Raw genomic sequence first — 23082 nt, 5'->3', positions numbered from 1 at the left:
TGGGTGAGAGGGCTGGTAGAACGTAGTTGTCGCAGAATCAATTAACTACGGTAAAAGAACAGGTACTGTCGATATCTGGATGCTTGTTGTTAAGATCTATGAAGTCGTTGCCGACTCAAGCTGTGATTAATGGTGTCTTCCCTGACATTTCTGAAGGGTGTGTCATTCCCCAGATCTTCAAAATATGTCATCTATCCACGTCCTTGTTTTACCTCTTCGCCTTTGATACTGAATTCTTAAAAAAGATTTGAAATGCCAATGTATTGCAGAATTAAGGTACTGTACAGTGGTCATGCTATGAGAGCTGAAGTACTCGGAAGAACAACTTGTCGAAGAATGCTATTACAGTCTAGTTTCTCTCGGACGAGCTGGTGGGACGTTCAGTCTGATTAAGTGACTGTGATCCTTCCCGTACACCGACAGCCGCTGCGTGCAAAGCGCTTGAGTAGTAGTAAGATCCGCCTGACAGATGCCCGCTAGCCACAAAGGACATAGAATTTATTCTTTTTATCTCGTAATGAATATTTTTTGATGGTGAAAATGGCACACATAGGTAACTGATCCTTTAACATAACCAGAGCTGACATTACATATTCAGACATGTTCAGTAACGCGAAACATTCTCCTGAGTTTACTTCAACTTCATTATTTGATTGCAAAGGTTGACTGCGACCGGAGAAAAACGGCACTGGTCCGCAGTCTAAAGATATCTTTATTAATAGGTACCCAATTGCTCAAGAAAAAGGCACACAATAGTTCATTCATGCTAAACCCTTGTGAACTAGTAATATGTAGTGATAATCATTGTAGTGAACACAGAATAGAAACTTTCCTTACTCACTGATGTAGCTGCTTAACTTAATAGAAATATAAAAGGCATTTAGAGCGAAAAAATAGAAAATATATCAACTTGGCATTCCAAATAAAGGACCAGTCCAAGCTAACTAATGTTAATGATCTTCCATTCATTGTATCAGACACAGGAATCCCCAGTAAGATACTTCCAGAAACTCACTCTGATAGGTCTCGAACAAAGCCTCTCGTATTCCTCCAGAACTCAGAAAATCCCAGCCGGATTGTGCGCATCTTTGTACAGTGCTGTTGTACCACAGTAAACTAATGTTACTTCATGTAGCGTTTCTCTATCGGGAATGCATTTGTTACTTCTGATACTAGAACATCTGTTTTATCAGTACTTACCTACACTAATCATAATGATTTTGAATGACTTCATCGTTACTATATTTCTTTGGTTGTATTGCTATTAGAAACGACAAAATTTTGTGTGTTTAATTTCTTGGCTGTATTGGCCCCGAAATGGACATCATGAAAATATGATACTAATAATAATAATAATAATAATAATAATAATAATAATAATAATGTTTTGCAGGACATGCTTCCTGCAACCACTCTAGAAGGAAAACAAAGACAGAGGATGAGATGGTCAGATGAAGTTCTGTTATTACCAAGCAACAAACTTAGGAACCAACACAACTGGATACAGATCACAAGTGTACACAAATTTATTACCAGATACCCAGAATTAAAATTTTTAACAGAACAACGACTAGCTGATCAGATTCGTGTAATAATAAAAAATAACAGGATACCCCATTCAGAATTAGAAAACATCAAACAACAAGTACAACAAATACTGGAACAAAATAATGTGCAATCAGAAGAAGAAGAAAATACAGTAATGGACTCAAACATCCCAGAGCAAACAAACAAAGAACACCACGCATCAATTAAACAATCAGAGGAAAATGAAATCTTGAGACAGCCACCAGAACAAACACAAATAGAACGTGAAGTTACACACATGTTAGGTATAGAAGAAAAATTTCAGCTGACATATATAGAATACAAAGACACAAATACAGACATTAGACCATTCTTGCATAGGCCACCAAATAACCCACAAGTCGAAACAACAATAACAACCATCAACACAATCATACACAACAAAATAAATGAAAATTCAACTATGGGAGAGTTACAACTACTGGTTTATATAGGAGCACGCACTACAGTAAATATACACACTAGGCAGAGATCAGAACAAACGAACACACAGAAGACACCCACAAAACCAGCATGGCAACACAGGCTACAGATCAGAATAGAAAAACTGAGAAAAGACATCGGACAGCTAACACAATTTATAAGAAATGAAATATCAGACAAAAAACGAAAAAACTTAGGTAAAATCTCAAAACAAGAAGCGATAGAGCAGTTAGATGAAAAGAAGCAGCAATTACAAGCATTGGCCAAACGACTTAGAAGATACAAAAAAAGTGAAAATAGAAGGAAACAAAACCAAACATCCAACATAAACCAAAAGAAATTTTATCAGACAAAAGATAGCACACACATTAAAATAGACAATCCACCAAACATAACAGACATGGAAAACTTCTGGAGCAACATATGGTCAAACTCGGTACAACATAACAGGCATGCACGGTGGATACAAACAGAAACAGACACAAACAGGATGATACCACAAATGCCTGAAGTGATAATTTTGCAATATGTAGTCACCCGAGCAATTAATTCTACGCACAATTGGAAAGCCCCTGGAAAAGATAAAATAGCAAATTTCTAGCTAAAGAAGTTCACCTCAACACATTCAGATCTAACTAAATTATTTAAGTTACATTGCAGACCCATACACATTCCCTGATACACTTACACATGGAATAACTTATCTGAAACCTAAAGATCAAGCAGACACAGCAAACCCAGCAAAATATCGCCCCATAACATGTCTACCAACAATATACAAAATACTAACTTCAGTCATTACACAGAAATTAATGACACATACAACACAGAACAAAATTATAAATGAAGAACAAAAGGGCTGTTGCAAAGGAGCACGAGGATGTAAAGAGCAACTGATAACAGATGCAGAGGTGACATATCAAGCTAAAACTAAACAAAGGTCGCTACTCTTCGCATACATTGATTACCGAAAAGCTTTTGATAGTGTACCCCATTCATGGTTACTACAAATATTGGAAATATACAAAATAGATCCTAAATTGATACAGTTCCTAAACGTAGTAATGAATAATTGGAAAACCACACTTAATATCCAAACAAATTCAAATAATATCACATCACAGCCAATAGATATTAAGTGTGGAATATACCAAGGAGACTCATTAAGTCCTTTCTGGTTCTGCCTCGCTCTGAATCCACTATCCAACATGCTAAATGGATACAATATTACTGGAACATACCAACACAAAATCACACATTTGCTATACATGGATGATCTAAAACTACTGGCAGCAACAAATCAACAACTTAACCAATTACTAAAGATAACAGAAGTATTCAGAAATGATATAAATATGGCTTTTGGAACAGACAAATGTAAGAAAAATAGCATAGTCAAGGGAAAACACACTAAACAAGAAGATTACATATTGGATAACCACAGCGACTGCATATAAGCGATGGAAAAACAGATGCCTATAAATATCTAGGATACAGGCAAAAAATAGGAATAGATAATACAAATATTAAAGAAGAACTAAAAGAAAAATATAGACAAAGACTAATAAAAATACTGAATACAGAATTGACAGCAAGAAACAAGACAAAAGCTATAAATACTTATGCTATACCAATATTGACCGACTCATTTGGAGCAGTGAAATGGAGTAACACAGACCTAGAAGCACTCAATACACTTACACGATCACAATGCCACAAATATAGAATACATCACATACATTCAGCAACAGAAAGATTCACATTAAGCAGAAAGGAAGGAGGATGGGGATTTATCGACATAAAAAACCTACGTTATGGACAGGTAGACAATTTAAGAAAATTGTTTCTAGAACGAGTAGAAACTAGCAAAATACACAAAGCAATCACTCATATAAATACATCGGCTACACCATTGCAATTTCATAACCACTTCTACAACCCTTTAGATCACATAACATCAACAGATACGAAGAAAGAAAATTGGAAAAAGAAAACACTACATGGCAAGCACCCGTCTCATCTAACACAGCCACACATCGATCAAGACGCATCCAACACATGGCTAAGAAAAGGCAATGTATACAGTGAGACGGAAGGCTTCATGATTGCAATACAGGATCAAACAATAAACACCAGATATTACAGAAAGCATATTATTAAAGATACCAATACCACAACAGATATGTGCAGACTTTGCAAACAACAAATAGAAACAGTTGATCACATCACAAGCGGATGTACAATACTAGTAAATACAGAATACCCCAGAAGACATGACAATGTAGCAAAAATAACACATCAACAATTTGCCATACAACATAAACTAATAAAACAACACGTTCCCACATACAAGTATTCACCATAAAATGTGCTGGAGAATGATGAATAAAAATTATACTGGAACAGAACCATAATAACAGATAAAACAACACCACATAAACCTGACATACTCACCAATAAAAAGAAGAAATTAACACAACTAATCGAAATATCTATACCCAATACAACAAATATACAAAAGAAAACAGGAGAAAAAATTGAAAAATACATCCAACTGGCTGAGGAAGTCAGACATGTGGCATCAAGGTAAAGTTGACATCATACCAATTATACTATCAACTACCAGTACATCAACGCAACACAGCTACATCCAAACGTATATATACAACTACAGAAATCTGTAATTATTAATACATGTTCAATTACCCGAAAGTTCCTAAATGCAATGTGACATATACCGTACAGTTAAAAGGAAGTCACGCTTGATCAAGGTCCGCGTCACTTTCCATTTTTAACCAGACACAACGTCTGAGACAGGAAAGAGAAATAATAATAGAAGTAGTAGTTTGTGTGAATTCTGTTTTCAGTATTTTTATTAGAAAGAAATAATAGCGATACTGTGGGCTGTAAAAGCAAATGTTTTGAACAGGCGTTATGGTGAATGTCAGTAGACTAGACAAAAGTGGGAGGAAATAAAACGTATTGAGCTCGGCCGTGATAAGTTCAGAATCCTCCATTTATCACAGAGGAGAATTACAGTTGAGTGTCGCTGTGTGTTTATGGCGATGAATATTTTATAAAGTTCTTACGTTGGTAAGATTTAAATAGAAAGTACAGGTAGGGTAGCTAAAGCCCCTGGTACCATCCCATTCGAGAGAAATGGGTTACGTGCCAACAACGGAATTCCGACTCTCTTTCTCTGTCTTACCTATGATAAAGCAAACACGACAAATGTGAGTCCGTACGCACTCATCAGTCACATATAACCTTAAGACACAACTCTCACTCTTCATGAAGAAAAGGTGCCATTGTGCACGATAAAATAAAATATTTTCAGTCGGGCTGCTGAACCTATGCCTCGGGGACTCCCAACCAACATTTTCCAGTACCTTAAATGTTTCGCTTTTTCAGCGTTAAAGACAAAGTGCTGAGTGTCAGACACATGTTAAAGGTATTGATAGCTGTTAAGTTCTTTATTTTGTTGAGGACAATACGTTTACACTTACACAGCCGATATCCACACACTTTCGATTACCCGATGTTATTCCTGTTAATGATAGGCCTAACAACGAGAATGTTTTTAAAAACGCGCCACTTCACTGCCAGTCGCAGTATTCAGATAATGTTATACACTGGTGTCCAAAATTAAAGCAACAAACGGAAATTTTGCAAGGTTGCGTTTATTTTGCCACAAAACAATATAAACAGATGATAGTAAAGTAGAAACAATGTAAGGAATACAGAACATAAAAAACTGCAACATGTATAATGGTAGACAAAAAGTTCATTTTTTCCAACGTAACGAATTTGCACACACATTCCGACAACTGGTTAATTGTGCTTAGTATGGGGTGTGACCACCTCTGGCGTCAGTTCAGGCCTGACAGCGACGGGGCATGCTGTGAATGATGTTATAAATCTCATGTTGAGGCAATAACGCCCATTCTTTACGCAGAGCTGCTGGAAAATCTTTGAGAGTGGTTGGTGGATGCTGACGTGATGGAAACCCCTCCCTAGTCTGTCCCAGACATGCTCTATGTGATTAAAATCGAGAGAGCGATAAGGCCACGCAATGTGTGCAGTATCCTCCGTTTCCAAGAAAACATCAACCACCTGCACTTTGTGGGATCGAGCATTATCGTCCATCAGTACAAAGTCTGGGCCCACAGCACTTCGCAACAGCCTCACATGAGTCCCAAGATTTCGTCACGATACCTGACAGTAGTTAAACCTTGTCACTTCACCCGTACGATTTCTTGAAGAGGTTTGCGAGTGGTTAACTTACTCCCGGCCTACACCATTAGCGATCCTCCTCGATATCGGTGCCTTCCCACAATGTTTGGTTCACGACATTGTGTTCCAGGTTACCTCCAGATGTGAATCCTTCGAGAATCACTCTCCAGTCCAAATTGGGACTCATCTGTGAAAAGAATATGGGCCCACTGATTGACCGTCCAGGTGGCATGTCAACGACTCCACTTTAGACGTCCGCCTCTGTCAAGACGCATCAACGGTACACATACAGTATGTCTCCGACAATAAAGGCAACTCTGCCGAAGCCTTCCGTATACCGTTTGCCGCGATGCAACGCGTCCAGTGAATGCTGCGTGGTCGGATACCAATTGACGTGCAGTACTAAGGCGGTACCGTCGCGCCCTTGAACCAAATAAGGGTCCTCTCTTTCTGACGTCACACGTGGTCGGCCCTGCGTTGATCTTCGAGATACAGTTTCGGTCTCTATAAACTGTCGCCACATCCGAGAAACAACAAAACAACAGAACGATGCATATTACGCCATCGCGCCACGTCAGTTTGCAGCTGTCATACTCCCATTATTCCTATGGTCCTCCACCTCAGAGAGTCTGGTAGGCGCCTTCTCTGTGCCATGCTGCACCGTCTGTGACTCAGTGCACGACGATTGTGGATGTGGGACTCCCCAAGCACACACTATCCCGTTCGATAAGTGCCCTGACGTCATTGTTGGCGTGGTGGTCCGTTGACGGGAATGCCATCTTCCGTGCACAACACGATCGTACGGACGTATGTTGTCAATTTGTACGATTTTATCGTGAATTAGACAGAGGACGGGGAAATGGCGGTTTGTTGCTTTAATTTTGGATACCAGTGTATTTTGCCACAATATTTAGTCAGAGGAGGTCATTTGATAACCTTCTGTGGTGGAAGTATAAATATTATTTTCCTCCAACTGAACAAATTGTTGAAAGTAACTGCGTCTCATGTAAATTATCTTGAGACCAGCAATTAGAAACTTGTTTGCTTGAGATTCTTAAAGTACATTGTAACCGAGCCCATAAAAATTAAAGATGATAGGAGTGAATTTGATACAACATTGATAACACTGTCATCGTCGTCACAAGGTTAGCAGTTTTTCAGTAAATTTCCAAAACCGATCAAGATGGATCTTTAAAAATACTTAAAGCATATTTGTGCCTATTCTAAAGGCATATGTAGAAACTGTTCTAGATAGTTTCATTTTAAAATAAGAAAATTACATATTGCTTCTAAACGTGTCTGAGAAAATAGTGTGAAAATGTGTTGCACTGTTGGAAAGTGTAACTGAAGACTGAAGGATCGTCAGCGATTTATGGGCATATTCCGCTATGTTGTACAGAGAGGAGTTCAGTGCTACGGTGACGTCTTGACTTCAATTTTTAGACTGCTCATCACCACGCACGCTCGTATGAATCCCAAATATTGCGTTCCATTTAAGCGACGATTTTTCAGTGTAGTGCAATTGCGAGTCAGCTATTATGCAGTCTTTTTCCAAGTTAGATGATAGGATGAATGAAGCTGAAATACTTTTTAATTATGTTGGTGGCTGGACCGTGTATATAACGCGATATGTTGTGGTATAATGTGCGAGCGAATCGATTTTTTGTGTTAAAGCCATGCATAAAGTAATTTTTTGATGTTACTTGTCACACCAACAGCAGTATAACGTTCACAGCTTTGTTTTACACTCCATAAATTAACAGCGCACACCTGTAATATCATTGATATGGGCTTTCGGAACCGAAGACCCACGCGTGTACCCTTGAAAACTGCACGACGCAAAGCTGGGCACGTCAACACCGACATTGGACTGTTAATGTTTGGAAACAGGTTGCCTGATCGGACGAATGTCGTTTCAAATTGTATCGAGCGGATGGACGTGTAGGGGTATGGAGATAGCCTCATGAATCCATAGACCCTGCATGTCAGCTGGTGGAAGCTCTGTAATGGTGTGGGGCGTCTGCTGTTGGAGTGATATGGGACCCCGGATACGTCTAGGTACGACACAGACAAGTTGCACGTACGTAAACTTCCTGTCTGATCACCTGCATCCATTCATGTTCATTGTGCATTCCGGCGGACTTGGGCAATTCGAACAGGACAATGCGACACCCGACACGTCCAGAACTGCTTCAGAGTGGCTCCAGGAATACTCTTCTGAGTTTAAACACTTCCGCTGGCCACCAAATTTCCCAGACATGAACATTATTGAGTGAATCTGGGACGCCTTGCAACGTGCTGTTCCGAAGAGATCTCCACCACCTCGTACTATTACGGATTTATGGACAGCCCTGCAGGATTCATGGTGCCAATTCCCTCCAGCTCTATTTCAGACATAGTCGAGTCCATGTCACGTCGTGTTGTGGCAATTCTGCGTGCTCGCGGAGGACTTACGCGATGTTAGGCAGGTGTACCGGTTTCTTTGGCTCGCCAGTGGAAGATTGGCTAGATAGTTCCATTTTTATAATGTTAGGCAGATGAAAATCATCAAAATAAACATTGCTGCTTGCCATGATCGCACTTACTGGCAGAGGAATGTTTTTTGTTTCACTCAGACAATGTATCTGATTATGATAACTGAAAATAAATTTGCCCTCTTCTTTCACTCGGGGTTTCATTCACCAAAACTAAAATTTAATACGTACAGTGACTGAACATAAATAGCTGAACTACACCTGACGTCTTTGTGAAGCTTGGCCAACGTATTGTCTGTGCTTCAAATACAATTTTAACTTCACTGTGAAGCAAACGAAAATGTTCAAAAATAGTTTATTCCTTTCATTAATAAACTGTGATGTTATCTCACCATGTGATAAGGTTTACGTGTGTGCAACGTAAAACGCATCTTCCACCTGGGCCTCGCAGGATAAAGACAGAGGCGTGTGCTCAAACATTCCAGTTGGGAAAAAAAAAGGATGGGAGGCTTAGAACAGGGGAAATTTTTTCTGATTTTAAAAAAAAGTTTTACTTGTGAAAGAAAGGTTCGTTGGATGTGCTACCAACGTTTACCAAACTCCCTTAATGATATTAAATTGCGTTTTAGTGAAAGTCGACCTTTTCGCTAGGTTTACGTGTTGTTATGAAAGGTTTTTTTGTGTTGACTGGGCGTCATTCACTAATAGGAGAGATAGTGTGTTAATGTGCTTGCCACTGCTTACGTTTTGGTAACGTGTGAATTAGAGGATTTGAAGCCTTTAACCTCTTGTTGAAGTTTGGGTTTTTGGAAAAATGCTGATGCAATACAAGTATGTCGGCTCTCGGCGTTTTATTTGTTGGTGGTTAACCTCGAATGCTGCCCCTGACGCTTGGGCGCTACTTGAGATAAGGGTGAGCGCAGTTTGCCTTTGTTGTGGGAGACCAGGCGCCTGTGGCTGTCTTTTGTGTTGCCCATGCACTGCTCATAAAACGTATTCACGTTCTCGCCGTCGTTACGCGCTATCCCGGTTTTACGGTCGCACGCAGTTCCTGCCGACAGCACTGTACGGAGCCGGTTACCTCAGTGTGCTGTTGCAACATTTCACCAAAACCGTTTCCTTGTGCGGGAATATCCATTGACGATAGTTTGTGAAACAAACAAAATTGATAATTGGCTTTATAAAATTGAACATGCCATGACCGACTGTGTTCCATTGGATTATATAAAGGTTGTAATGTGTACTTTTCACATTAAATGCAGTTGATTCGAACCATATAATTCTGCAAGGCACAATGCAGATTATGACAGGCAACAGGTGAATTAATCGTGGTCGTGGTTGTCCTGCTGGAACAGTGTCTCGTTACGGGTGACTCTCTAGCGAATTTAGCAAGGAACTGTGACATATTGTGGGATAGGACTAACTTGGGTTCCTCAAGCAGTCTTTTTTGTTTCTTCGTCGTAGTTGTGTTAGCCATGAAATCCGGTGACTTACAGGGAGAGCTTAGAAACTAATTCCAACTGTCTAGGTGTATTGTTAAACGCCATTAAGGTCGACGGTCTCTGTCGTGTAATGTTTTTAGTTTGACATTTCTGCCAATTTAAATACGAAAGTTCTTCTCGCAGGTGCCCATTTAGTCTCACGGACGTTTCATTCCGCCTGTTAGTGAGAGCGAGAAAACTGCAGATAATATGCATAATCTTTGCTGAGACTTAAATTCTCATAATCAGGGCTGATAAGGGTTGTGAAACGGCAACTTTGACTGTTAATGTGGGAACTGTAATTAGCACAGATTTCTATGTTAGCCTCAATATTAGAACAGTAAGCGTTAGCAGTGAAAAGTCAGTCAGCTTCACGGCCGAAACTTGAGTTTCCTGGCCACGGTTGAAAATGCTCCGAAGTGGCCGATAACACATTTTTTTGTATATAAAAGTAAGAAAGGTACTGCAGAACCGAATGATCATACCATTTCAGAATTTTGTCAACGGCTGTAACTGTGTCGTTTCCAGCTACAATCTGAGAAGTGCTTTATGTATGGCCTGAGAGGTTGACGCGCACTAAGCACCAGAAATTGACAGTTGCAGGACAGCTCTGCCCTGATCACCTGCGCTGTATTCCAAAAACACACAAGGAAAGAACAACTGTTAACATACTGCAACAGAAACATAACATTTACACATTAATATATTACGTAAAAATCCGGAGTACTCCTGTACCGTATGCATCAATTTCGTCTCTCTCAAAAGAAAAAAAGCTTGTAAGTAATATGTCACACGAAGTTAAAGAATGAAGTTATTTAGCGGCCAACAAAATCAACAAACCAACAACCGTTCTGTTCATTATGGAGTAAATGATTCAGCTCTCAAATAATCGCTGGGAACGCTACTTTGAATTCCAGTTTTGTAATATTTGGAACCCACTTTGTTACAGAGTTTAGACACGTGTTTTATTAGCCGTTCTCATTGAAACTTTGACGACTTAAGAAACAATGATGATGTAGCTTTCATGTTGTGCAAAACTGAGCAGAAACAAGATTTTAGAATGGGTGCGTATTTCCTCAAATGAAAATGTTTTTTTCTTCCTTGCTGATAGGACTAGAAGTTTAGAATTAATTATTCCGAAATATCGTTGCAATTTCGGTACTATTTTGCATAAAAGTAACTGGAGATTTGGTTGTAGCTTGAACAACTAGCTACTTTCTTCACGTCAACTTTTTCTGTGTTAACGTTTCTGCTTAAAAAAAAATACTATTTGAATTACTGCTGTTATCAGCAAGTCACAAAGCTTACGGACAAGAGCCGCGATTATTAAAATATGTGGGCTGGTGAATAGTTGGCGAAAATGTTCAAATCTCACGAAGCTTGCATGTACATTCAGTCAGGGTAACTTTTTACCAGTCAGGATATCTTTATACCACTTATCGCCTTTGCTTCAAATGACTGCTGCTCCACCTACTTACATTATTTTGTAGTAAGAGTAACAGTTTTATTAGCTCTGTGATTTCTAGTTAGTATTTCAGTTGTTTTTCCTACTTTCTGCAAGATGTTAAGCTTGTGATTATCCTTTAATTGCGTTGGCTGTGAAGAGAGCTTCTGGCTGCAGTGATTTATGTTGAACAAGGCCAGGTCGACACAAATATCGTGATATTTCACAGTAAACCTTCAGTTTTAACCGATTTTGTTTGTTTTCACTTTTTATTAATATCTGATTTCCTTTAGACCTGATCAAAATTTACCCGACGCATTAGATACAGAAAACACTTTATTTTCTAAGACTAGTTAAAAATTATCTGAATGACAATGTAACTTTGTACTAGTATTAAAGCTGAAATTTTATTCTAATAGGGCATAGTTAGTGTACATTTTTACTTTTCCAAACACTCAGTAACTAAAGACGTAAAACATTTCAACGTCTGTTGCGATGTGTAATTTTTGTGTGTCCAGTATTTTTAAAAAAAGTTAAAATGGTACAAAGTTACCCAGATTGACTGTATTGGAAGGAACTACAGATTGCCGTATCCATTAAGGAGGAAGTCGTGCCGCGCTTTCTTCCTTCTCTCTAAGAGACGGGCACAGTTTCGCGTCGAATTGATTCAGGAAGATCTCCTTTCCCTCACAGAGCAGGTTATCTTATGCGATTTGGTTCCTCTGGCGGCTGTCCGCCCTGTTATTATGTCTCAAGTCGTCGCAGTTCCTGCTTTGAAGAAGCATAGACCGTAAATTTATTCTCCGTTGAGAAAAATGTTAGAGAAATCAAAGCGTACGTCTTGCATTATAACCGATGACATGGCTTTCAAAATTTCTTAGAATGCAAGGATTGAGTTAGGCAGCATTTAGCATAGCCACTGACATTCGTTCGTCTTTCAAATGTCGAGAAATTAACTCAAGAAGAAACGGCACTGATTAAACGAGCATTACATTTCGTTCTGGTAGAGGATTCAACTAAATACCGTTTTGTTTGCCTCTTTGGTAGATAGATTTTCACATGAAGAATAATACACACAAAATGAAGATTCAGTTATGCTAGTATATCTATGTTTTCAGTTACAGGACAGGTTTAGCTTGTATAAGTCTTCTCATATCTGTCCATTTGAACCTGTACACCATAGGGAAGCCTTAGTCCCCGACTACTGTTTCACCCCTCTCCCCCCCATTATATATATATCACACACACAACTCTCTATCATCAAATTAACTATCCTTTTTTACGCTCAGATTTCATTCAGTACCTCTCCATTAGCTATCTGGCGTTCCCATCTAGTCTTCAGGATTCTTCTGTAGCACGAAATTTCAAAAACTTCTGTTCTCGTTAGTGATGTATATAGGATGTTTATTTTAACTTGGACTACTAAATAGCTTGAAAAATACGCATAGTATGAAACTAATGTCCCAGATGAAAAGTTGGTATTTCCAAAGGTGGCATCTGTCTGTGCTAAAACTGGCCACCACCTAACTCCATCACAATCTATCGGGGGCCAACTGTTTGTCAAATCGGAACCCCATTTTTATTGCAAATTCGGATTCTACGCAAAAAAAACTCCCTGGATTTATCTGAAACCATTTTCTTTCCATTCGTGGTAGAAGGAGCTGTAATCGGCGCGAGAGTTACGGTCGTTTGACGGAAGAACACACCGAAATCAGTCACTCCGATGGTGTGGGGCTCTCCGAAATCAGCCATGAAGGGAACAGGAAACTACGTTACGTTAAATGTAGCTTATTTGTCAGACTTTTAACTGCCTGAACGTATAAACTTTACTGTACAATCTGATTTACAATACTAAATTAAAATTTTAACGATGATACGACAGTTTAGAATAACATGTTAACATTTTTATCGAAAATGTTAAGTAGAATCAAATGAGTAAGTTCTTAATTGCAAAAAATGTAGAAACTGTGTTTTGTTGATTACAGCGTCATTTATCACGAATGGAAAGAAAATTCGTGTAACCCCTCTTTAGTTTTTCGTGTACCATAAGTATTTTTTAGATATTTAGTTGTTCCATGTCAAATCAAACGCCCTGTATATTATAGATGTGGCAGCAGTCAGACGCAGTTGTTATGATTAACTGGAAGCACTTCCATAACGTACCTAGTTTAGGGTCTCCTTGTTCTCTGAGTATTTCGAGACATACACATTCGTAAATGCCATTTTAGGTTGGGTTGTAGTACCTGCATAGTAACGTGTTCCCGTCTGTTTCAGGAGTCTGAAGAGAACTCGGAAGACTCGGACCAAAACGCCAGACCCAGCAAAACAAAGTGAGTATATAGGATATGCAGCTAATGTCTCAAAAAATTAGCTCCATAATTAGAACACAGTATAATTGGACACTTTTTATTGATTTCGCTTCCGCTGGACAGCTTTGGCGTTAAACGTAGTGCTTGAGGCGAGCACGCGGAGATTTGATGAGCTTAGCGTTGTGAAGCGACAACATATCATGCCACAGTTAATCTCTCTTGGAGTAAAGCGTTTTATAATTAATCCCGAAACCCTCGCTTTTGTATTGCATACGGTAATGTCCAGATCCTTATACTTTTTGTTTCTGAGTATAGCTCGTTCGGGTACACTTCATGCTTTCTATTGTGTTGAGTATAATTTGATAGTCGCATTCACTGCGCGGCTGTCATGAAGAGACTAACTAAGGATGCAGCCATCGTTTGAATATTCGGCGGTACATTGTTAATGCTTTTTTGCGTTGGACACAGTGCAATTTCGGCCCTGTCTAGTTACCTGCCTCTTACTGCACGATATGTTTTGGAACGGTGACACTTGTGTTACGGCCGGTGGTAGCTGTTGAAACTGTAACCGCCTAACAATAAACGCATTTGCTATGAGAACCCCGTTACACCGCCCTTGCTCTACTGACTGTAGCATACGGCGTGGAACGTAATTTTTCCCTTCCCACCGGATGGTAGCGCTAATTGGAGCTCCCTTGAAATAACTGCAACTTTTTTTCCCATACTTAAGTGCTTGTACTTCTAAGACCGAACATTAGCGCTCGTTCTTCTTTGTCAAGAACCGTTAGGTTTTATTGGTGCAGTCCTCAGATATTATATGAAAATAAGTCGTGATTATCTGAAGTACAAACTACTATGGTCGGATATTTAGCAATGGCCGTTCTTCGTGAATAACAGGTAGGAAAAAATCTGTTAATTATACTGCAAGAAATCCAGATGCCAGCGTATGTTTGGAAAGAAATTTGAGAAATGGAACATTAAAGTGCAAGACCAATTAAGCCTGTTAAGCCTATTTTGGGATAACTCTAAACAGTGTACATTGATGAGCCAAAATATGACGATAGCTAATACCGCATTGGTCCACATTCCGAACGCAATACAGCAGCGATCCTACCTGGCATGAATCTAACAGGTCCGCGGTTGATTTCCTGAGGTATCTGGCACCAAATGTTAATGTAAAGATCGCACAATTGTCATAAATTGTGGGCCGGTGGTTAATGGGTGGGGAGCTGGTGCCAGATAGCATCCCAAATACGTTAAATCGGGTTGAGACCAGGCGTATTTGGTGGTCAAGACATCACTGTCAGCTCACTATCATACACCTCAAACTACTCTAGCACGATGTCAAATTAAACACCTTTCAGCCGTCTAGTTTCCAACCTTATTTTACTTGGAAACCAGTTTCAGCGTTTTACTACGCCATCTTCAGGCCCCTGACCGATGTATACGAAGATTCTACCTCGGTTTTGATCAAAACAGGGGCCAGCAATACTGGTATTAGTAGGACGGCAGATGATGGTTGAAGTTATCGCTATAGCAAAACCCTACTAATACCAGTATTGCTGGCCCCTGTTTTTATCACAACCGAGGTAGAATCTACCTACACGTCAGTCAGAGGCGTGAAGATGGCGTAGTAAAACGCTGAAACTGATTGCCAAATAAAATAAAGTTGGAAACTAGAAGGCTTAAAGGTGTTCAATTTGATATCCTTTATCGAACAGACGCGTCCCGCAACTATCTCTAAACAGATGGATATGCATGAGACTCTAGCACGATTCTGACCCTATAAAATGGGCTGTTGTCCTGATGGATGATGGATTCGCTGCCGGGGAAGACATCAAGATGAAGGGACGCAGGTGACCCATAATAATACATCGTTTGCAGCTGCCTTGGTGCCGTAGATTACTGACACAGGTCCCATGGAAGCCCGGGTGGATGTCCCACATAGCATAATACTGCCCCAGCAGCCTGCCTCCATGGCATGGTGCGTGTTTCGAGCATCCCTTCGCCTCGATGACGGCATATCTGTGAAAAAACATTGACCTGGTGTAACAAGAAACGTGAATCATCGGACTACGCGGCACGTTTCCATCGATCCATAGTCGAATCTCGATTTTCCCTTGCACATTGCAGGCGTGATTAACGATGTCGTTGGATCTACAGGGTAACAAGTAGGGGTCATCTACTAAAGAGCCCCATGTTCAGCAAGGTGTATTGAGTGGTGTGCTCCAGCGTACTTGTGTTTGCACCAGCGTTGTACTCTACTGTCATATCTGCCACTGGTTGCCGCTTACCATGTTTTACAGAGCGGAAAATCCTCCGACGTCCAAGACCCCTGATGAGGCGTGAACGTCGAACACCTTGTCACCTCTTTTTCAGTTGTACGCTTTCCTTAATGTGAAATGTATCCTCAACGCCTGCAAGCGTCATTCAATCTCCCGGTTGGCAGTGGTCATAATGTTTCGGCTCATCAGTGTAAGTCTGAACTGGTGCAGCATTTAGATGCCTCGTCTGGACCGGTTGTCGAATGTGAAGCACGCTCCCGTGGTTTGGGAATTAGTAATTACAGACGTAAAACCTTTAGTTACATGTTGTTTCTGAAAAAGCCGCTAAAAACAATAAAAACGGAGGGGATATAGATGATGAAGATTCTATGTGGTGTTGGTGGTGGTAAATTCCTCTCTCAGCGATTTCTAAAGGCTACTGTCAATGTAGATTGAAACATCTGTTGTATTGCTAATCCGACCTTGTCTTAAATTTTCTTCTTTTATTATTATTATTATTATTATTATTATTAGGTTGTAACACTTAAACTGTGTTGAAATAAGGCCCCTTTCGCACACAGACTTTGCCTGTAAATAACCGTGTACTATACTGTCCTTTATCTGTGGGTGAAATTTAGTGAAAACTGGATTATTACTTTAAAAAGTAATATCAAAAGTAAAGTAACTACGACCATTTAGTCTTAGAGTATAAGAAGGTAAATAGCCTTCGCGCTGGAGTGTTAGCATAGCACACGGATCTACAGTAGTTCGCGGCTGTAAACTTCCACGTCCAACGCACATGCCCACAAATACATTTTATCACGTAACTAAAAATTTCAAATGCCAAAGCTGCAGCCTTGACAGCGCCTGGTAAAATAATTACCAGCCAAATCCCTGAAGCACATGCCGTTTTTTCAAAATTTCAATACAGACTTCGCTGTGGGGAGGCACATTATCTTTATAGCACACCTCGGTTTGTTCGATTTATTTATAGCTATGCTCATGTAAAAAAATTAACCCTGGCTTGCCAGTGGTGTTTGTGCGTAACCTAGTTTACCAGTGGTTTGATAGCGGAACCAAGAAGTTTGCTTGTAACTACTGACATCTATTGCCACCTGTAGCTCATGCTTTTGTCCTCCGCTGCCTATAAGCTGTTCCTTGTTTGTGATTATACAGTCCAGTGAAATTCCATTTTTACTGATTCGTTGATGTGTTGAAAGTCACACTTCTTATGCCGCAAGTATTTGTCAGTAAAATAAACGTGTGTAGTGTCAGTCTGTAAACACTGGCAAGTAATTAGTCATCTCCTCGTCCCAGCGTGTTGAAGACCTGACCGGTGTCATGTTACATTAACTACTAGATGAATTAACAAGTAATCAGAAGTACGTGACCTCAGGCAGTGACAATGGAAGTGACAGTGTGGTACTGTATAATGTAGCATTTTCTTGATGAAGCTCAAGTCAACGACAAAATAATCGTCAGCGAAATTAATGCAGAAGATACAATGAGTGTGTAAGATAGTTGCTGCTATTGCAGGGCATCAACGTGTTCGCCAACAACGGACGACAGCAAAAACAGTGCACTTCAGCTGCTACAAACGTTACATGCCTAAAGCCAAACTTGTAAATGAATCAATGTAAATGCCTGCAAATGGAACATTAAGGTGTTCATTATGTAGCACAGTATGACACCCACATCATTCGAAATGGAAATGTCAAACATGTTGTTTTAGGCTATACAAGAATAATAACTGTTTTAGGCAGCGCATAGTGGCGGCGCAATTTGAGGCGCCATGTCACGGATTGCGCGGCCCCTCCCGCCGGAGGTTCGAGCCCTCCCTCGGGCGGGCGAGCGTGTGTGTGTTGTTCTAATAATAAGTTAGTTTAAGTATTGTGTAAGTCTAGGGACCTATGACCTCAGTAGTTTGGTCCCTTAGGAATTCACACACATTTAGTGTTCTGCAGAGTACAAAAAATGTGAACAATACCGGATTCACCAGTAATTTTGTTGTGAAACCACAAACAACAAAAATATTTTAAGAATTTTTTTCGCAAGATACTCTTATTAAGATAATCAGACATGTATTTGAATATACCTATGCTAAGAAAATAGTAATTCTAATAATGCTTCAAGCAGTGGACACTTAAAATAGGTAAGATAATTCACCCTGACTTCGCTATTCTTGTGTGCACAGCTTCAAACTTTTTCGGCGATGAAAAATAGCCGCGTTTCCCCACATGTATTTGCTATTCGGACTTCATAATGTCACTGGTGTCCTTACCACTGACAATACGGTAAAGTAATACATGTCTTGATTTATGTAAATGATCTCCCCAGTGGCATCCAAAATAAGGCCATCCTCTATGCTGATGATACCAATATTGTGATAAAGGGTGCAAACTTAGAAGAATGTGCTCTAAACACTGAAGGGATTCTTTGTTATCTTGATACTTGGTTCTGCAACAACAGATTAGTACCAAATTACAAGAAAACTAATTTTATCTGTTTCAAAAATAACAGACCCAAACAAAATTTGATAGGATTAAAAATCAATGACAACAGTCTTGAACAAGTAACAAGTGCGAAATTTTTAGGTCTCTACATAGATGACAAACTGTCTTGGTCAGAGCACATCAATGCTGTATGTCATAAGCTTAACTCAGTTTGTTTTGCAATTAGGAAGCTAAGTGAAATTGTTAATATGGAAACTCTGATAAAATATTACTTTGCACAATTCTATTCCATTATGTCCTATGGAATTGAGCTTTGGGGGAGTGCATCAAATATGAAAAAGATCCTTATTATACAAAAAAAGGCAATCCGCATAATGACAAGACAAAAGTGGCGAGCCACTTGCAAACCAAAATTTAAAGAACTAAATATCCTAACGGTAGCAAATGTCTACATCTACAGAATTCTAATACTCACTAAAAAACACATTAATCTCTACCAAACGAACGAACAGGTACACCAATATGAAACCCGGAATTGCTGGAAACTAAGGGCAATTCAGCATCGGACCAGCCGATATGAGAAAGGGACAACATACATAGGAATGCGCCTCTATAACTGTCTACCAAATGTCATCATAAAAGCAGAGAGCATAAATGAATTTAAAAAAGGTATTAAACCAATACTGACAGAAAACCCATTCTATACTATACAGGAATACTTTGATTACAGCAAAAGTATGAATAAATAAGGTATGATAATAAACCTGTATAATTGTAGACTATCATGATTACTAACTTAGGTGATTTTAACATGTGTTATTATTAACTTTTTATAATATTGTTAATTTGAAGCTGTATAAGTAAACCCTTTCCATTCAATAAAGGGATATTTCGACTACAGCAAAAGTATGAATAAATAATGTATGATTATAAACTTGTATAATTGTAGACTATTATGATTATTAACCTATGGGATTTTAACATGTATCGTTATCACTTTTTATAATAGTATCAATTTGATGATGTATATGTGAAATTGTAATGTATTCTCAACTTCAATGTAAAACATGACAATGCCTATATGTAAAGATACAACATGTATCAAATGTATTACATCAAATGGCTGCTGAATCAATCAATCAATCAATCAATCAATCCCTCTCGATTCTGCTGCTTTTGTTATATGTTATATATGATGTAGTGCCATACTTTAAACCCTTCAAAACATATTTCTTCCGTTTTAGTTACTCGGTTCCCATTTTTCCTGTGAAAATTCACCAAATGTAAAAAAATTGGAAACCTGTTTTGGACTTTGACCACCTTGCAATGTGTGTGTGTGTGTGTGTGTGTGTGTGTGTGTGTGTGTGTGTGTGTGTGTGTGTGTGTGCGCGCGAGCGTGCGTGCATACATACATGCATGCATGCGTGCATGTGTCCTTTTCAGCACAGTTGATTGAGATTAAACAACGTCGACCGCAAGTAACCGTCAGGCTATGATGTGTTCCTTGTCACTCAGTACTCTTTTTTTTTTTGTCGAAAAGCTATCTACCTATCCTTTCTGTTTTATTCACCTATTCTTCTGGCATAACTGTCGTACATACAGTCTTGAATTGGGTGCAGTAAACTCAGTATGTTCGGGGACGAGTAATTACTGCCCTTTTTCTTACACGTCAGCATCTGTAGTAAACAGCATTTTTAAGAGTTACGGGTTTACGCGTCTAACTCATTCTCGTTTGAAAGCACTTAGTGATAATATTGCGTAACGTGTGGTGGTCGATCTGATCCATCATCCAGGTATTTTCCACTGAGGTGTTACATCACCTATACGGTTTGAAATGCGGTATCGGTTAACTGTCACCACACACTGGTAGCAGATTTCACAGGAACCAGAGAAACTGTGATACAATTACGTAAAGTATCTTGACGTTGGACGCCAGCTGTAAAATGACACTTAAAGTCCACGGCAACTTGAAGATTTCCATCTATTCTTAAGTAAAGGTTACACATTTTGATTCCGTCACGATGAACATCGGTTCATCAGTGAACACAGTGTGTGCAATAAACCGACCATTATCAGCTTTTGTCTGACGCAGGGTGTTCCCTCAATGGTGATTGGAAGTATCAGGGTTGAAGGAAACGCGAAAACATATTGAGACGCAGAACGCTAATATGGATCGAGTGAACATGGGAAAATTTGATTTTTACCGGTTATCTATGGAAGCATAACATGCCCGCAAGTTCTGTCGTGTTCATTCGAACAACGCTGTACGAACAATGTCACGGAGTGCGTGAATCCTTATCAGGGCCGCCTTTTACATTGCGACGTGACTCGTGCACGTGATTTTTCACACGTCATCAGAAGAAACCAAGTAGTGTCAGATCTGATCAAGTAGCTGGGCACCTTACAGGGTACGCTGGACACGGCTATTCACATACAACAGTCGTTCCCAAGCTTTCTTAGACCATTATCCTTGAGTGCAGACAGATTTTTCTCGGAATACTTTTATTTTTAAAATGATGGGAGAGGATTGATACTTACTGTGTGTGCGTGTGCGTGTGCGTGCGCGTATGTGTGTGCGCGTATGTGTGTGCGCGCGCTCGCAAAATAAATGACCAAGCATTTCGTGGTGTATCGCAAGTGTCATCCACAACTTCTCCCCAGAAAAGAAAGCTAAGTATCCACAGTGAGGGTACGCAATTGTTACAAAACATGCTTCCCCTGCAGTACTCCTCTCCATTGAGACACTTGTTTGACCTGAACGCTGCAACATCATTTAAAATCAAACAAGTTCAGATATGTGCACTATACTTAGTGTCCGTAAATAATTTCATTGCTGCACTCCTTACTTGTGAACTGGCAGAAACTGGACGACTTCAGGCTGTTAATGCTTTGTGTCTAACCACTATAACAACGAGAAAATAATAATAATAATAATAATAATAATAATAATGCTGTGTACAGCACTATAGTAGCCCTTATGTAGTCACTGCTGTGTCGTGCTCTCAATTAATTCACTTATCTGTTTCGAAGCGAGTAATGAAGCAGTTCCTGGACTACTGCAGGTACTACCTCCAACTTGGAGAAGACATTTTCGAGAGATATTTAGCGTTTGCTACATATATGTCTCACTTTTATCATCAGCGATGCACGGGACAAAGCGCAACATACGCGTGCGGTGAAAAACATGTAACTTCCATCGCATTAATGCTACTAATTGAGAAAAAGTAATTATTGATAACTTATGTAATCAGTATTAGAGTCTTATAAAACTGTCGTAATAGTAATGATCTTGTGAACATAATTTAGTTTCGTGACTGAAACACAATCGAATTTTTTAGCCTTTGCCCATTAGAAAATTTAATTTTACGCCTCAGGGGGCTATTACCCCCAGGTTGGGAACCGCTGACGTACAAGATGCACGAAGTAAGCTGTGGCTCCATCATGTTGGAACCACTTTCGCGCACGAAGATAAAATGGGCTATCTTCTAGCAATATGGATAGTACCTCACAGTACCACACAGTGTACACAGATCCAAATAAGCGGCAAGTAAGCAGATGCGGGCGCATTAACCAGTCATTAGCAGTGGCCGCTCACGAGTTCACTGCAAATTTCCTTTGATAACTAGTCACAACTAAAGCGTAGGAATTCTCAGCAGTACGTACGTGATTATTGCGACTACTGAAGATTCCGTCTCTGGCGAAACAGGCCTTATCCCAGAGAGATAAGTACGGACGAAAGTGAGGATGAGCCATATAGCGCTGTAGCACTCATTGTCTCAACACGACGCGAGGTCCGAAGACAACACGAATTGAAGCTTGTACTTGTAAATAATGAGGTATTACCTACAATACCGTAGCCTAGTCAAAGAAGACCAAAAATGTTGAGTAGGGGGGGAAATATTTTAGTTGCAAATTTCTGTACAGTAGTAGGTGGGAGTGTCGTGAACAACCTACTGAAAATACCCACCGGTGGGAGGTAACCATGGGGTTGAGGGCACATTTTTATGCTTACCTTGAATAACTGCAAAGACGGCGGCTTGTAGCGAAAATGTTTGCCAGCACGAAATTAAACTACATTAAATTTTCTACAGAAAAGTTCTTGTTCATTTTTTCTCTAGGACTAATAGTTTCCACAGTTGAGGGGATGGAAAAATCGCAACATTAAAATTAGTGTTTTAATGGTGTAAAGGGACTGTTTACTGTTACATGAAGAGGGTTAAGAACAAATATTAAATCGTGTTATGTGCGTGTAACAGGGTGAAGGGGCGGCTGTGGGTGGAGAGTAGAAGCGCAGAGAAACGTAGGTCGCCGGACTGGATTGCAGTCATGCAATTCCCTCCTTTGTAGTTCTACAAACGGAGACAGATAACACTATATGGAATACAGATATGGGTTACAATAATACTTAGGCAAG

At 39.6% G+C, this 23082-nt stretch overlaps 1 protein-coding gene across 4 annotated transcripts in view; it reads left to right on the top strand.

The window, feature by feature from the left end:
• The window catches only part of LOC126298945 (uncharacterized), an 828858-nt gene that overhangs the window by 291675 nt on the left and 514101 nt on the right, over positions 1–23082 (top strand). For all 4 annotated transcript variants that reach the window (XM_049990548.1, XM_049990546.1, XM_049990547.1 and 1 more), the window contains exon 2: positions 13917–13972. Coding sequence is in view for 2 of the 4 variants with exons in the window: in XM_049990546.1 (XP_049846503.1) it covers positions 13917–13972 (56 nt within the window). In the remaining 2 variants the exon portion in view is untranslated. The remainder of the gene's footprint in view (positions 1–13916; positions 13973–23082) is intronic.

The sequence above is a fragment of the Schistocerca gregaria genome, chromosome X (genome assembly GCF_023897955.1).
Source record: "Schistocerca gregaria isolate iqSchGreg1 chromosome X, iqSchGreg1.2, whole genome shotgun sequence".
In the NCBI taxonomy this organism is placed as follows: domain Eukaryota; kingdom Metazoa; phylum Arthropoda; class Insecta; order Orthoptera; family Acrididae; genus Schistocerca; species Schistocerca gregaria.
This window is presented reverse-complemented; position numbering and strand designations above follow the sequence as displayed.